At 42.2% G+C, this 17,960-nt stretch overlaps 1 protein-coding gene across 1 annotated transcript; it reads right to left on the bottom strand.

Moving 5' to 3' along the window:
* Positions 1 to 3,877: 3,877 nt before the first annotated feature.
* LOC112253156 lies at positions 3,878 to 6,075 on the bottom strand. The gene is made up of 2 exons (XM_024425139.1): positions 5,978 to 6,075; positions 3,878 to 5,450 (listed from the first exon to the last, which is right to left on the bottom strand). The coding sequence occupies exon 2, from the start codon at positions 5,376 to 5,378 to the stop codon at positions 4,341 to 4,343; it is 1,038 nt and encodes a 345-aa protein (XP_024280907.1). The 5' UTR covers positions 5,379 to 5,450; positions 5,978 to 6,075; the 3' UTR covers positions 3,878 to 4,340.
* Positions 6,076 to 17,960: the final 11,885 nt, after the last annotated feature.

Here is a 17,960-nt window from a genome sequence, read left to right as displayed (position 1 = left end):
TGTGGTGTGGTGCTCTGACCTGCCTGATTTCAGGCTTACAAGCTCCCTTCTTGATGAATAATGACCCTGTTAAAGAAAATGTATGGAATGAAGAGCACTACTGAATGACACAAACACACCTAGAATACACAGGTGCGTATTCCCACACAGTCCTCTCTCTCAGCCTTATTCTAAAATGGATGAAATACATGTTTTTCCTCATCAATCTACACACAATACCCCATAATGACATTTTTTTTTAAATGTTTGCTAATTTATAAGATATATGAAACAGCAATAACTTACATAAGTATTAGGATTCTTTGCTATGAGACTCGAGACTCAGCATCCTGTTTCCATTGGTCGTCCTTGAGATGTTTCTACAACTTGATCGGAGTCCACCTGAGGTAAATTCCATTTATTGGACAAGATTTGGAAAGGCACACAGCTGTCTATATAAGGTCCCACAGTTGACAGTGCATGTCAGAGCAAAAACCAAGCCATGAGGTTGAAGAAGTTGTCCGTAGAGCTCCGAGACAGAATTGAGTCGAGGCACAGATCTGGGGAAGGGTACCAAAAAATGTCTGCAGCATTGAAGGTCCCCAAAAACACAGCGGCCTCCATCATTCTTAAATGGAAGAAGTTTGGAACCACCAAGAGTCTTCCTAGAGCTGGCTGCCTGGCCAAACTGAGCAATTGGGGAAGAAGGGCCTTGTTCAGGGAGGTGACAAAGGACCCAATGGTCACTCTAACAGAGCTCCAGAGTACCTCTGTTGTGATGGGAGAACCTTCCAGAAGGACAACCATCTCTACAGCACTCCACCAATCAGGCCTTTATGGTAGACTGGCCAGACGGAAGCCACTCCTCAGTAAAATGCACATGACAGCCCGCTTGGAGTTTGCCAAAAGGCACCTAAAGGACTCGCAGACCATGAGACACAAGATTCTCTGGTCTGATGAAACCAAGATTGAACTCTTTGGCCTGAATGCCAAGCATCACGTCTGGAGGAAACCAGGCACCGCTCATCACCTGGCCAATACCATCCCTACGGTGAAGCATGATGGTGGCAGCAACATACTGTGTGGATGTTTTTCAGCGGCAGGAACTGGGAGAGTCAAGATCGAGGGAAAGATGAACGGAGCAAAGTACAGAGTGATCCTTGATGAAAACCTGCTCCAGAGCACTCAGGACCTCAGACTGGGGTGAAGGTTCCCCTTCCAACAGGACAACAACCCTAAGCACACAGCCAAGACAACGTAGGAGTGTCTTCAGGACAAGTCTCTGAATGTCCTTGAGTGGCGCAGCTAAAGCCTGGACCCAATCGAACATCTCTGGAGAGACCTGAAAATAGCTGTGCAGTGATGCTCCCCATTCAACCTGACAGAGCTTGAGAGGATTTGCAGAGAAGAATGGGAGAAACTCCCCAAATACAGGTGTGCCAAACTTGTAGCGTCAAACTCAAGACTCGAGGCTGTAATCACTTCTAAAAAGCTGTTTTTGCTTTGTTATTATGGGATATTGTGTGCAGATTGATGAGTGAGAATTATTTTTTTTTAATCAATTTTAGAATAAGGCTGTAACATAATAAAATGTGGAAAAAGTCAAGGGGTCTGAATACTTTCTGAATGCACTGTACATACCTCCATTCCCATTCTAGATGAATAAATATCATGCATCATGATCTCTGAAGATATCTCATCCTTTTATTGTTTAATCTGCAACATGAACTATCCCCCCAGCAGGGAAAAATAATACTTTAATATCACTTTCATTCCAGAGACAAAAGATCAAACATCAAACAGTCCTCCGACAGGCTGCATTGTCAGCCCTGAAAATAACAGCCATAGCCGGCACTAAAATGATTAAGACAGCACATCTAGGACAGAGATCTATGTGTCCTGTGTCATAAAGTGAAGGACCAGACCAAGTCAGGAAGGAAGGTGTACTCAACAACGCATGTTAATAAACTGTTTTTAAATGCATCTGTTTGAGAAGCTATCTGTCTGGGGTGCTAGAGTGAGGGATGTGATCTTGTGAACCTATGGCAAAGCCACTTACAACCTTTCTAAAACATCTACAGAGCCATCAGAATGTATTTTCACCCCTTGAATTTTTCCACATTTTGTTGTGTTACAGCCTGAATTTTTTTTGTCTCTGGCCTACACACAATATCTCATAATGTCAAAGTGGAATTATGCTTTAGATTCTTTCTTTTTTTTTTTACAAATGATTGAAAAATGGAAAAGCTTAAATGTCTTGAGTCAATAAGTATTCAACCCCTTTGTTATGACAAGCCTAAATAAGTTCAGGAGTAAACATTTGCTTAACAAGTCACATAAGTTGCACAGACTTACTCTGTGTGCAATAATAGTGTTTAACATTGAATGAATACCTCATCTCTGTATCCCGCACATGCAATGATCTGTAAGGTCCCTCATTCAAGCAGTGAATTTCAAACATAGATTCAACCACAAGACCAGGGAGGTTTTCCAATGCCTCGCAAAGAAGGCAACTATTGGTAGAAGGCTAAAAAAAATATCCCTTTGAGCATGGTGATGTTATTTATTACCCTTTGGATGCTGTATCTATACAGCCAATAACTACAAAGATACAGGTGTCCTTCCTAACTCATTTGCCAGAGAGGAAGAATGATGGGCAAATATTGTGCAATCCAGGTGTGGAAAGCTCTTAGAGACTTACACTGAAATAGTCACAAGTGTAATCGCTGCCAAAGGTGCTTCTACAAAGTATTAACTGAGGTGTGAATACTTATGTAAATGAGATATTTCTGTACTTCATTATCAAAAGATTTGCAAAAATGTCTAAAAACATGTTTTCACCGGGGTATTGTGTGTAGATGGGTGAGAATATTTAATCAATTTTGAATTCAGGCTGTAACACAACAAAATGTTGAATAAGTCATGGTTGTATGCCAAAGGTTGTGTGGCTGTGCCTGGAATGAGTCACTCTGTCCACACTGTTGTACACTGTCTGTACAACGGTGTTTATACCAGGGCACAAATGGAAACGGCTCTGGATGGTTTTCCTGCACATCAATTTCCAACTAAACCAACCGATTCTTGTTTCTGTGTACACGTGTATGTCGGAACATTGTTAATGTAGGAGGCAACCAGTCTGCCTAGGGAGACCAGCAATTTTCAGGTCTCTCCAGAGATGTTCGATTGGGTCCAGGCTTTCTCATTACCATGGGGGGGGGTAAGAATGCTAAGCTAAGGGATAAGCATCCAGCAGGGGTGTGTGTGTGTGTGTGTGTGAATACCCCGAGGATAGATGGATAACACTACACACACCACTGTCTGCTAACACTAAGAGAAGACATAGCTACTGCAGTGGAGCGTGACTATCTATAATGACAAAAACACACCCTTTGGCCTTTCAGAAACATTATACATTACATGTGACACCACAGGGTATCTCTGCTGGGTGCTAAGTTTAAAAGTCCGGTAGCTTCCCTCCCCCCTCTAAGTAACTAACTCTGAAAAGGAGGATTTGAGTTACAGTAAGAGTGGCTGAGATGTCAGAGTAGGGTGTTAAAGGTGGCAGGTCTGCACAGAGTGACATCGCAGAGCCCAACTGTTCCTCTGGTAGTGTTGGCTCACAGGCCCACCTCACATGGATAGCTAATGCTACGTGACAGAGAGAGGCAGGGAGGAGAGAAAAGAGAAAGAGAAAGGGATGGAGATCGAGAATAAAAGAGAGCGCTTTAGAAAGTGTAGAAGTGCAGAGTACTAATCACGTAGCATTAGGAGAGCAGCTCCGTCGCTCACTTTGACTTGTAATTGTAGCAATGAAGTGTGACTCAAATGTCATTCAATTTGACAGGCCTCGATAAAGTTTGACACATTCCTACATTACATTCAGCCATGGCAGCAGCAAAACCATTAAGAGTTTATTTTCAAAGAATCAGCTGTTGCTTCCGAGCACTCTACAAAGCTGTAGAAAAGGTTATTGAACTGAATGTGAGGACAAAGTAAGAAAGAACCACTTCCACAAAGCACAAAGAAATCAATTCAAACCTGCAAACTGCACTCAAGCATCCTTTTCAATAGCATAGACAATTAAGTACTGTGAACTGTGCTACTTTTGCCATTTGTGTCTGTACAATTAGTTTCTCGCATTATAACAATTGATTTGCGTGGGAAGGAATTATTCATGTGCTTTTATAATATATTTTCTCAGAAAGTCATAGGAGAACATTAGCATTGAATAAACCAGATTATTATTCAACATTTGATCATACATACAATACAATAAATGCACATTTAGTCAAGAGTGTTCGTTCAGTTCTGTGGATTTTGCATCTTGCCTTTGCCTGTATGAAAGTCAACATGAACATGTGCTATCTTCTGTCTAGGGGTTCTGTTTCCACTATGCTCAGCCTCTCGTTGGGGTCCGTTGGTTCTTGTACCATCAACTTCATGCGTAGACTCTCTCTGCTGTTGAGAAAGTACCTCTCCAGCTCTGCTATGGGGCCTTGTGGAGAGAACAGTCGCTCTAAATAGGCTTGAGCACACATATCTGAAGTGATCAGGACAATGCCAGGGGTAGCGTCCTCAGGTAGGGGTACACTCACACTCTTCCCTAACTCTTTATCCACCACAGTGAACCCAGTCACACTCCCCTCAGTCAGAGGATCCTCCCCGGTCTGCAGCCCTCCCCTACACTTTATCACAGTCACCGTACTGGCTTTGTAGCATCTGTACGCAGGTAGAATCTCTCTAAAGTCCTCTTGGTACTGCTCCATTGCAGCCTGGACGACCAGCGGGTCTCCTCTCTGATCTAGCCTGGTCAGGTGCAGCAGCATCTGCGTGTGAAAGGCGGCGCCGCTGGCCCAGTGCTTCAGGGCCTTGGAGCTGGGGCCTTCCCTGAGTATGGTGTTCTTCAGCTGGGTCAGCAAGTAGCTCAGCTGGCCCTCCAGACGCTGGGTGTCTTCTCTCAGCTTCTGCTCATCCTTCAAGTGCATCCGGCAGCGCTTGAGGTATTCCTCCATTATGTCCTGGAGCTCCGCTCGCCGTTCCTCGACTTGGCAACCCCTTGACCTCACTGACCCCCTGGACGAGGCGTATGCCGTCTCCATCACCATGGAGACCACCAAGCCCACCAGGCCTGCAACCTTGGGCTCGTCAGAGAAAGCGACCAGGCGGCTGATCAGCTCCTTCAGGTAGGTGGGCGCCCGGTTACCTACGTGCCCCTGCAGTTGGCGGAGGTGGTCCTGTAGGTGGGTCCTGGAGTCCAGGCTCTCTGGATTAGCTAGCAGATAGTGGTCGACGGCAACATCAGGCAGAGCACCGGCCTCCAACATGGCGGAGTAGAGCAGAGAGCCAACAGCAACCTGAGCCTCCGACTGCTCCTGTTCTGAGGCCAACAACTGCCCCATGATGAACGTCAGGATATCTGGTGGTGGGCAGGCGAGTGTGTTGTTGATGTAAATGCACGATGAGAAAAAAGCCTGTGGAAGACATAGAGAAGAAAGCTTAAACACAGTTGAGTGTTTATCATACAGTGTTTATTACACAGTTCATAAAGTATACATTTGAGACACACTTTCAGTTTCAGTCTAGAATTATTCATTAACCTCAGGTTAACCTTTGGTTAGTTATGACTCTGTACATGCCATGTAAACAACTGTTCTCCTTATAGAGTAGCCTAAATTCATTCTAATCCTTAGCCTAGTGTAAGTGGTGAGATGATGTGTATGTGTCTCTTTATAAAGCAATTGGTTACGTGCTAAAACATTGTAAAAGCTTTAAAAACGTTTTTTTTTAAACATTCAATACAAATAATTATGAACAGGATCACGTAGTGCACAGAAAGGAAGTTGTTGATTTCATCATATCGCCATTCTCTCAGTATGAATAACCATGCCATAAAAAAACGTTACAAATAATCGAACAACACTTCACATATCAACTGCGTTCGTTTAGCTTTGGGCACTTCCCTTACTGTAAGGCATTTACCGGGGAGTGTGTTCCTTACCGTTGTATCCAGCAGCCAGCTAATATGGCAGACAGTGGCCCGATTTTCTACACTGCAGCACTAAATCCAAGACAACAGGGAGAGAAACTAGGGCATGGGGAAAAACGAGAGCTCCCCCTACTGAATACTGCAAGGTCGAGCAACCATTGAGCATTTTATTCTATAAAATGGGCCAAGGGCTGCCAACACATTTCCCTTCTTTAACTTTCTAAAATGGGACAAGGGCTGCCAACACATTTCCCGTCTTTAACTTTCTAAAATGGTCCAAGGGCTTCCAACACATTAACCGTCTTTAACTTTATAAAATGGGACAAGGACTTTGAGTCATGTACTCGTGTAATGTGTTTTATTTTACCATGACTTCAGTTTTCATAGTGAATGCAGTCAAACTATCCATTCCAGTGTTAGTGTATGCTAAACCAATACTCAACCATTGTTCAGCAGTTTTATGTGGAGATGACCAGGGATGTTCTCTTGATAAGTGTGTGAATTGGACCATTTTCCTGTCAAAATGTAACGAGCCTTTTAAGCGTGTAAACTATTCAACCAGCTATGCGAGCAACTTTTCATCTACCATATTACGCTCTTGCTTAATGCAACAAAACCATATTACACTCTTGAATAATGCAACAATTCACAAGCATGTACAGACATCTAAATTGTTTATTTAATTGCCCATACACTAATTTAGTTTGAAGACAATAACACAGCCAATGTGGTACAGCAGCTAGCAAGCTATAGCTAACATTAGCTAGCTAATAACATTTGATTCCTCAAGTAACATCAGCATTGTAAAAATGTACCCCTCATACGAATGTAAAAATACAGTACAGTTATCATACAGTGTCATTCATATTATACAGAGCTTGGTAAACAAAATGTCTGCATCCTCCTCACATACTAACGTACTAGCTAAGTTAGCTAGCTAGTTAGTTAGCTGAACAATTTACCTTAGAACAAATTAAGCTTAATTTCATCAATAGCATGCAAATCATTACATGGGAAACAGTGTGACTTAAAAAGTTGTAAATTCACTGGCGAGTTGCTACTTGCATTCCTGCCTGTTTTCTTTTAAATAAAATGATGGTGTGTTGAGATTCCCTTAAAGCTACAGCGTCCATTTCAGAGTAACTGGCTCTTACTTTCAGGTAAAAACTCAATAAAACGAAGTTTCTAATATTAGGAAAATGCACATATATTTCAGCGGTTTCAAAAACATTGCTCTGCTATTACAGTGTATTATTGTCCCCCACAATGAAATCGGAGAGGGGACAGTGGATGGTTCTCCGTTTGTCCGTCCACTGACCCGATTTTGACATCATTTGAGTGAATTATGCGTCTTGCCATGGAGATCCGGTACTTACACAATTACTCTGATTGTCCCAAGGCGGGAGCTATAGTAATGAAGGTACATTTGTGAGTCACACAAGAGAGGAAGAGGCGAAGCGAGAGGGCTAACTGGGCCAAAAATCTATCTTCTCCAGCAGGTGGCGTTTTGTTTTTGGCACATGACATGGAATACAGGGAATGGATTAGCTAGAGACTGCAGGACTCGACATTAAGAGCTGCCTGCTGGCCCGGCAACATCTGCTGAGCTCACCGGGCCTGGTGGGCCACTTAATCAAGTTGTCATATGGCCCACCATATGCAGTGCATTTTCAAACTCCATAACAGAAGAAGAAAAAATGTAGTCCAATATTTGTATTTAATCCTTCACAATCTTCCTGCTGTCTGACGCGTTATCAACCAGATTTGCCCTCAATCTCGAATGAGCTCCGCCTCAGTAAGGCAGTAAGGGACGACCTTGTGCTGAGGATCATTACCCCCCCCCTCCCCTCTTTATTGAAAATGAGTGTTATTTTGTTAAATTTCGATTTTTCATGAGGGGGGGTAATCTAACTGCACTGTCCAACTCACAGTAGCTATTACAGGGAAAGAATACCTTGCTATTGCTAATACCTTGCTATTACCTTGCTAGGAGAGTGCGCAGTTATGATCTTTAAAATGTATTAATAAATCAAGTAGGCACATGTTGCGCCTGGGCTGGCATAATACATTATGTCCTTTCTCTTGCATTTCAAAGATGATGGTACAAAAACATACAAAAAAATGCATGTTTTTTTCTTTGAATTATCTTTTACCAGATCTAATGTGTTATATTCTCCTACAACAATTTAACATTTCCACAATCTTCAAAGTGTTTCCTTTCAAATGGTATCAAGAATATGCATATCCTTGCTTCAGGTCCTGAGCTACAGGCAGTTAGATTTGGGTAGGTCATTTCAGGCGAAAATTGGGAGAAAAAAGGGCTGGATCTTTAAGAGGTAAAAAACCAGATAAACTTCCGAAGCTGTTCATGAGCTATGTCCTTTATTTATAAACTGAATATCAACTGTTGTTGGCAAGAGAGCCGCAACTCCTCACACAGCTGATTGATGCACAGAAATAAATGTGTTCTAATCTGTCTATGGTTCTAATAAACCCAGTCACTATGCAACATTCCTAAATATAATCTCGGGAAAATACAACAGTTTTGATTGCAATTATTGAAAAGAGTGGGATCCCAGCTTGTCAGTGATGTATAATGTATTCATTTTTGTTTACAATCTTGAGTGTCTGACATGAATATCAAATAAGTAACTGTGGGAATCTTGTCGGCCATTGGAATGCATAAACAGCAGGCCTCTATTATAAACACACACAAAAAAATCACATTATTTTTTTTAGTGCCAGGGGGAGTTTAAGGACATTAAACAAGCAACATGATCATATTTAGAGTATGTGATCTTGCTAATGATTAGCCCATTGTGGTAAACAATGCAGAAAAGCAACCCTGTGCTTCAGCCATGTAGCCACAATTCTGCAACAGACAGGTGATCATGCTTCTGCCATGTAGCTACCATGCTGCAACAGACAGGTGATCATGCTTCAGCCATGTAGTTACCATGCTGCATCAGACAGGTGATCATGCTTCAGCCATGTAGCCACAATTCTGCAACAGACAGGTGATCATGCTTCAGCCATGTAGCTACCATGCTGCAACAGACAGCTGATCATGCTTCAGCCATGTAGCTACCATGCTGCATCAGACAGGTGATCATGCTTCAGCGATGTAGCCACAATTCTGCAACAGACAGCTGATCATGCTTCAGCCATGTAGCTAACATGCTGCATCAGACAGGTGATCATGCTTCAGCCATGTAGCTACCATGCTGCATCAGACAGGTGATCATGCTTCAGCCATGTAGCTACCATGCTGCATCAGACAGGTGATCATGCTTCAGCCATGTAGCTACCATGCTGCATCAGACAGGTGATCATGTTTACTGCTGAAATAGCACAACTGCCTGATCATATGGACCATGTACAGGCCCTAAAGATATAGCTTTTTTATCAATATGTTATTGGGTTCATTTCTGGAGGGAATTTTACATTGTAAACGGTTTAATATCGGCTATATGTCATCATTGGTGCACTCTGCATCATTTGTGGGGAACGACATGTTTACTGTTGCCTTTTGTTTTTATTATGGGAGTGTTGTGCTCAATGAGACAATTCTGTTTACACTGCCCTGCTTGGAGGGGGGCAACTGTCGAGTGAGTGTCGTGCTCGACCTCCGGAGGTAGTGGTCGAGAATCAAGACGTGACAAGGTCACATTACAGTAAAAGGTCTAGCCGAGGGTATATTCTAGGAAACTATAAGCAATCTCTCATAGTGAGAAGAGCAGCAACAGTAGGAATGGCGTTTTTATCATTGCTATGACATTTCAGAAACAATGGTGGTTAAATACACACCAAACAGCTCTCTCTCTCTCTCAAATGTTATTGTCTTTTGATGGTTTGGGTCATTTTGGCTCAGTGTTTTTCTTGCTGAAGGGTAAGTACACAAAGAGACATTACAAGGTTATTATTTTGGAGCCATCTGAAGACATTGAACATTTGTGCGAAAGGCAGAAGACTTTGTGGGCTTTAAACAGTATAAAAACATGACAGCAAATCTATTTTTCATACAGGCAAAAAGAGACAGAACATTCTCGTTGAAGAAAGAATATTTCGGTATTTTGTTGATTTTGCCTTGCTTTGAAGTTGGAGCACATTTTCCTTCCATCATTACTCAAGGGAGGCCCTGGTTGTCGGGTCTAAGCCCATTACTGGAGAAGGCTGCCAAACTGTCACATAATAAGGGTTTTGTATGCGACAGACATCAGACCACAGCAGAGGCTCAGATCCATCACAATCAAGAGAACAGACTTGAGCAGGGGCTAATGTTCCTCCCCCAGTGTTATTAAATCCCATCCACTAGATCTCTGATGTCTTGCCGTATCAAATTACCTTTTAATTGCATGATAATTGTGCCTTAATTACCTCCTGGATCCCTGGTGATAAGTGACTAATTGTTGTGTAAGGCTTGTTTGGAAGCACACCAGGTTTGTTGGTGAGGTTCGGGCCTGCTCCTCCTGGCCTCGAACCTTACCAAGGGATACATTGCAACCTTTATGGAGGAGGACATTTGTTTATGTGGTGTTAACACTGCAGGAATTTAACCACTTTTCTGCTGGTACCCAGTTCAAAACTAAATATTGGGTGCTGGAAAAACATTTTGCCAGCGCTGCAGACGGCTATAATGGTCCACTAATACAATAATATTAAAGGTCCAATGCACTACTTTGTGGATAAAATATATAATAACATCAACAGTCCCTTATCTCTGGTATGTCTTGGCATGCATCATTCAAGACTAAGTTTAAATTGTGTGCAGCGCAATAGACAATATAATGCACAATGTCTCAGGAAAGACTGTCTGGGTTGTCAATACTCAGTATAGAAAACAGTCGGGCCCGTAACCTGGATATACAGGTCATGGTGAAAACATTTGCACACGAAAAATAAGGACTTCAGGAGACAAGGGGAGTCTCTATAGTTGGATATAATTTGATTTAATTTACCTTGAATATTGCAGCCTGTTTCTGTAGGATATTAGCCAGACAAAACCCGTTGAGTTCAACGATAAATAGTGGCTGGATTCAGAGCCGGTCCTCGACATTCTGCCACCATGTGGTAGGCCCACCATTTGTAAAACAGGCCATTGGCTTTACTAGGCCTGATTCCTGTGACTAATCAATTTGGCTATTGAAGCTCTGAGTATCAGCTACCCATCTTTATCAGGAGTTATCGTGAGCCTATTTGAAATATGTTTAGGCTACACAGCGGGAAATGCAGAAGAATTGTATTTTTCGCTATGATCAGCTTGTCAAAAATTGACAGATAGGCTACAAACTTGAAACCACTGATCACTACAATGGGGTGAAACTCCTGGACAACAATGGTGATTGTCCATTCCATATTGTCCATTTTACTTTGAACTGTCCTGTTGTTAGAATATGTTGTTTGTTAACATGACAGCAATTTTTTTATTTGATTGGGCACCATCTAGATTAGGCTATTTGATCGGAGAAACCTGCATGATGTTAAAAGTGTCCAGCTCATTACATTGTCATATATTTTATTTCCCAGCCTGTAGGCTACAGAAAAGGCCACATACTCTTTCTACCATATCCTATATCTACTACATGATGTTAGTTTATTTTTTTGACAGAACGTTGGTGGAGCGCTGCAGAGATGAGTCTCTCCAACAGCACCCTGGAGAGGCGTGCTGGGAATGGACAAGTGAAGTATTTTGCGCCCCTGCCTTTGATAAAGTAGGCACCGCTTATCAAAGGGCAACATCAGTGTTTCCCTAAAAAGCCCATATGCCACTGGTTGAGAGAAATTGTCATTGTTTTTGGGCGCTGCAGACAGCTATATCATTCCGCTAATAAAGGACTGTTAAAGGCTCAGTGCACTACTTTAAAAAAAACATTCAATACCGCCTTGCACACTCTTGCCTGCATCTAGCTGATGACGAGTGTAATAATTACTCCAACAGTTGCAAACAAGATTTTCTATTGGACATGTTCAGGTATGGTTATGCACGTTTTGTTCCGTTTGCTTACATTTAAGAAACGTTTTTTTCAACAGAATATGCAAAAAGAAATTCACCTGAGATCACATGTAAACACAGTTCACTTTCATAGCAGCCACATTGTATTCCTTCTTGCATCTATGCGCTCTCTTCCTCTCACCTTTTCCCTTCGCTTGTGGACTTCAATGGACAACACATCAGCTGTATGTGACCAAGTGAAAAAACCTTTCCAAGCCAAACCATATCATAACCGCTACACACAGCCTACACCATTGTCACCATATTAGCTAAAGTAACGTCATAGTCAACATAGCTAATAGAACTAGTGCATTAGTAAACCCGCTACAATCATGCAGTAACATTACAGTGTACAGTCATTAAGCAGTTTAGCACTTACACAGGCGGGCTCTGGTGGTAATAAATTAGTCAAACCAAAAGCTTACCTTGACTTGAAAGTGTTCCAGTGTTGAGTTGGATAGTTATAGCCAGCTAGCTAACATAGCATTCCTTTGTTTGAGCAGGGTGTTTAAGTAGGCTAAACTAGCCAGCTGCATTTGCTAGCTAAATAAGTGTAACTGAAACTGAAAAAAAATATGAAATCTCTCTCTATCTCTCTCTCTCTCTCTTGCTTCTCCTTCATTTTGGAATAAATTAATTTGTACAAAACTGTTCAACTATTGTCTTTCTCTCTCTTTGAGTCAACTACTCACCACACTTTGTGCACTGCAGTGCTAGCTAGCTGTAGCTTATGCTTTCAGTATGTCAGTTCAAGCTGCAAGAGCTCTGATAGGTTGGAGGACTTATTCTGGAAGTTGTCATAATCACTCATAATCCTCCCCTTCCTTCTCTGAGGAGCCTCCACTGGAGCTAAGGTGAATTCAATTATTTAATGCTAGGACATTGATTGCAATATATTAGCGCTTTGTTCCTTAGCCTCTAATAATTGCATAAAGGTAAACCTAGACACGTGCATTTTATAGTATTATTATGAGTGGTGACGCAAGGCTCGCAATCTTGGCTATACCCACAGGACGTGAGTATGGGCCTATAGCATTCACATAGTAATGGAGTCAGATTGATACATGTAGTTTATTATTATACAATATAATTTTTACACATCTACATAATCGAGTCAGTTGGATCATTTCCATCAGAACAAACTATAAATGGTGACTCATCAAGTTTATGGGAATTGTCTATATTACACCACGTTTGCAGTGGTAGTAATGACAGCAATCTGAATCTGCAAAGGCCAGAGCAATACTAGAGTAAGGAACTTCAAGATGGTAGACACTAGATCAGAGGGTACGATCAGAGCAGTAGCAATGATACCATCACTCTGGATGACAATAGTGACATTACAGCAACCTGTTATACAAACATGAACAGCCGCACATGGTTCATTGTGTCTGGTCTCTCTGCAAACACTCCCTTCCCAAATCCTTCTGGTATTGTGCATCGCTGTCACGTCTTCGCAGTCTTCTCTCTCTCTCTCTCTCTCTCTCTCTCTCTCGGTTCCTACACCAAAGTGAAAGGTCTCATTTCCATGTGAACATGAAGTGGGGAGGCAGTGCAATACAAATGCTGAACAGAGCCGCTTAGCAGGAAGCCGAGCATGGAAATTGGCTCAGACCCTGTAATCAACATGAGTCACTCACCTTAACAATGAATGTGCTCAGTCATTACCCAGATTCTGGGTACACTCACACCTAGCCATTTACTGCCATTTCAACTGATTTCGCCTCTTAAGGCCCCCACTTTGAATGTAAATCACCCACTGAGTCAATATGCACGTTGTTTTGCGGATATACTGTACTGCTCGACAGTTCAAGAGATTTTTAACATTTCAGAAAATGTACCCGCAAACTAAGGAATAAGGGAATTACAGCATTAATAATGCCCATACATTTCACAAATTTGTCGCTTATAGTATTATTTTATTTTGTATCCCATTACTGTTCAGTGTAATGAAAGGAAGATAATTGGGTTGTGTTTTTACACTGTGGTGGATCAAAGCTGGCTGCAGACCACTTATGTAGTTAATGACTAAGGTTGAATCAGTAAGGCTGGTCTGAATGCTAGCTGCTAGCTGTGCTCTCTCTAATTCTCACTTTCTCTCTTTCTTTCTCTCTCTCGGAGGACCTGAGCCCTAGGACCATGCCCCAGGACTACCTGACATGATGACTCCTTGCTGTCCCCAGTCCACCTGGCCGTGCTGCTGCTCCAGTTTCAACTGTTCTGCCTTATTATTATTCGACCATGCTGGTCATTTATGAACATTTGAACATCTTGGCCATGTTCTGTTATAATCTCCACCCGGCACAGCCAGAAGAGGACTGGCCACCCCACGTGCTCTCTCTAATTCTCTCTTTCTTTCTCTCTCTCGGAGGACCTGAGCCCTAGGACCATGCCCCAGGACTACCTGACATGATGACTCCTTGCTGTCCCCAGTCCACCTGGCCGTGCTGCTGCTCCAGTTTCAACTGTTCTGCCTTATTATTATTCGACCATGCTGGTCATTTATGAACATTTGAACATCTTGGCCATGTTCTGTTATAATCTCCACCTGGCACCGCCAGAAGAGGACTGGCCACCCCACATACAGTGCCTTGCGAAAGTATTCGGCCCCCTTGAACTTTGCGACCTTTTGCCACATTTCAGGCTTCAAACATAAAGATATAAAACTGTATTTTTTTGTGAAGAATCAACAACAAGTGGGACACAATCATGAAGTGGAACGACATTTATTGGATATTTCAAACTTTTTTAACAAATCAAAAACTGAAAAATTGGGCGTGCAAAATTATTCAGCCCCTTTACTTTCAGTGCAGCAAACTCTCTCCAGAAGTTCAGTGAGGATCTCTGAATGATCCAATGTTGACCTAAATGACTAATGATGATAAATACAATCCACCTGTGTGTAATCAAGTCTCCGTATAAATGCACCTGCACTGTGATAGTCTCAGAGGTCCGTTAAAAGCGCAGAGAGCATCATGAAGAACAAGGAACACACCAGGCAGGTCCGAGATACTGTTGTGAAGAAGTTTAAAGCCGGATTTGGATACAAAAAGATTTCCCAAGCTTTAAACATCCCAAGGAGCACTGTGCAAGCGATAATATTGAAATGGAAGGAGTATCAGACCACTGCAAATCTACCAAGACCTGGCCGTCCCTCTAAACTTTCAGCTCATACAAGGAGAAGACTGATCAGAGATGCAGCCAAGAGGCCCATGATCACTCTGGATGAACTGCAGAGATCTACAGCTGAGGTGGGAGACTCTGTCCATAGGACAACAATCAGTCGTATATTGCACAAATCTGGCCTTTATGGAAGAGAGGCAAGAAGAAAGCCATTTCTTAAAGATATCCATAAAAAGTGTCGTTTAAAGTTTGCCACAAGCCACCAGGGAGACACACCCAAACATGTGGAAGAAGGTGCTCTGGTCAGATGAAACCAAAATTGAACTTTTTGGCAACAATGCAAAACGTTATGTTTGGCGTAAAAGCAACACAGCTCATCACCCTGAACACACCATCCCCACTGTCAAACATGGTGGTGGCAGCATCATGGTTTGGGCCTGCTTTTCTTCAGCAGGGACAGGGAAGATGGTTAAAATTGATGGGAAGATGGATGGAGCCAAATACAGGACCATTCTGGAAGAAAACCTGATGGAGTCTGCAAAAGACCTGAGACTGGGACGGAGATTTGTCTTCCAACGAGACAATGATCCAAAACATAAAGCAAAATCTACAATGGAATGGTTCAAAAAATAAACATATCCAGGTGTTAGAATGGCCAAGTCAAAGTCCAGACCTGAATCCAATCGAGAATCTGTGGAAAGAACTGAAAACTGCTGTTCGCAAATGCTCTCCATCCAACCTCACTGAGCTCGAGCTGTTTTGCAAGGAGGAATGGGAAAAAATGTCAGTCTCTCGATGTGCAAAACTGATAGAGACATACCCCAAGCGACTTACAGCTGTAATCGCAGCAAAAGGTGGCGCTACAAAGTATTAACTTAAGGGGGCTGAATAATTTTGCACGCCCAATTTTTCAGTTTTTGATTTGTTAAAAAAGTTTGAAATATCCAATAAATGTCGTTCCACTTCATGATTGTGTCCCACTTGTTGTTGATTCTTCACAAAAAAATACAGTTTTATATCTTTATGTTTGAAGCCTGAAATGTGGCAAAAGGTCGCAAAGTTCAAGGGGGCCGAATACTTTCGCAAGGCACTGTAGCCTGGTTCCTCTCTAGGTTTCTGCCTAGGTTTTGGCCTTTCTAGGGAGTTTTTCCTAGCCACCGTGCTTCTACACCTGCATTGCTTGCTGTTTGGGGTTTTAGGCTGGGTTTCTGTACAGCACTTTGAGATATCAGCTGATGTACGAAGGGCTATATAAATACATTTGATTTGATTTGATTTGACTTTTAACTTCATTCAGTAAGCACAATATAAATCACATTGTTTTCTCTTCTATGGTCATAGTTGGAATGTACACTATTATACAAAACACTAAGAACACCTGCTCTTTCCATGACATAGACTGACCAGGTGAATCCAGGTGCAACCTATGATCCCTTATTGATGTCACCTGTTAAATCCACTTCAATCAGTGTAGATAAAGGGGGGGAGACAGGTTGAATGAGGATTTTTATGCCTTGAGACAATTGAGACATGGATTGTGTATGTGTGCCATTCAGAGGGTGAATGGGCAATACAACATATTGAAGTGCATTTGAACAGGGTATGGTAGTAGGTGCCAGGCACACCAGTTTATGTCAAGAACTGCAGCACTGCTGGGTTTTTCACACTCAACAGTTTCCCGTATTTATCAAGAATGGTCCACCACCCAAAGGACATCCAGCCAACTTGCCACAACTGTGGGAAGCGTAGGAGTCAACATGGGCCAGCATTCCTATTGGGACACCTTGTAGAGTCTATGCCCTGACAAATTGAGGCTGTTCTGAGGGCAAAAGGGGTGGGGGGGAGTGCAACCCAGTATTAACACACTCAAACATGGTCAGATACAGAGAGAGAGAGAGAGAGAGGGAGAGACTGAGTTGCGTGTCTTGTCTCAGCCAGTCTCTGAGGCTACATTACAGCTTGTAAAGGGCGGGTTAGGACGTGGTTAGTAGGGACGGGATAGACACTGAGATAGCTTGATGAAGTGTAATGTTGGAGAATGAGGCTCAGAGCGAAATAACATTTAATTGGTTTGTATGGCCCTTGGTGTCCAGTCAGACATACAATACAGGCCCCAAAGAGATTAACTCTGCTTATCAAAATGGCGGATTAATTAATCAGTCAAACAATGTCATTATAGTGAAGACATCTCACTCAGAGTTTATTTACCCCTAACAGTGCATAAAGATTTTACAGCTAATATGCAGTAATTAGACGTGGCGATGAAGTTGTATGATTGCCCTGTTGTTTCCTTATAGCTACTCTCCCAGTTAGTCCTCTGTACTCCCCGTTCCCTTCTATGTTTTATGGGGCGTAGAAAATAAAAACAAGTTAATGCAGAGCGATAGATCATGCCAGTTCTAAGGCTGGTCCACCATTTTAAACAATGTAGCATTTAACCAGAAGAGTGAAGCTAATTATTTCAAATGGCAGCTCATGAAACAGTATTAATGTCTAGTTTCTACATGGATACATCTAATATATCGCACTGATGAAGAGTCTGAAATTAGAATTTAAAAAGAATTAACTAGCAGGAGAAACATGCAGAGATGTAGGCCTAGATGTCAAATTCAAATAGAACATGTTCAAAAGAACATGACTTCATGCCACGATTATTAGAGATTTGTTATTAGAACAATCTGCTGCAGTGATTCTGAAAAAAAAGATTGTTTCCATTCAACGACAACAATATGATAACCCATTGTTACATGGTGGTCCTGTGTTACTCAGTAGATAAAGCATGGCACTTGCAACACCAAGGTTTGTGGGTTTGATTCCCGCTGGACCCACCTGTAGGTAAAATGCATGCATCACTGAAAGTTGCTTTGGATAAAAGTGTCT

Source organism: Oncorhynchus tshawytscha, linkage group LG06 (genome assembly GCF_018296145.1).
Source record: "Oncorhynchus tshawytscha isolate Ot180627B linkage group LG06, Otsh_v2.0, whole genome shotgun sequence".
Taxonomy (NCBI): domain Eukaryota; kingdom Metazoa; phylum Chordata; class Actinopteri; order Salmoniformes; family Salmonidae; genus Oncorhynchus; species Oncorhynchus tshawytscha.
Note: the sequence above shows the minus strand (reverse complement) of the source record. Positions and strands in the feature narration are given on the sequence as shown.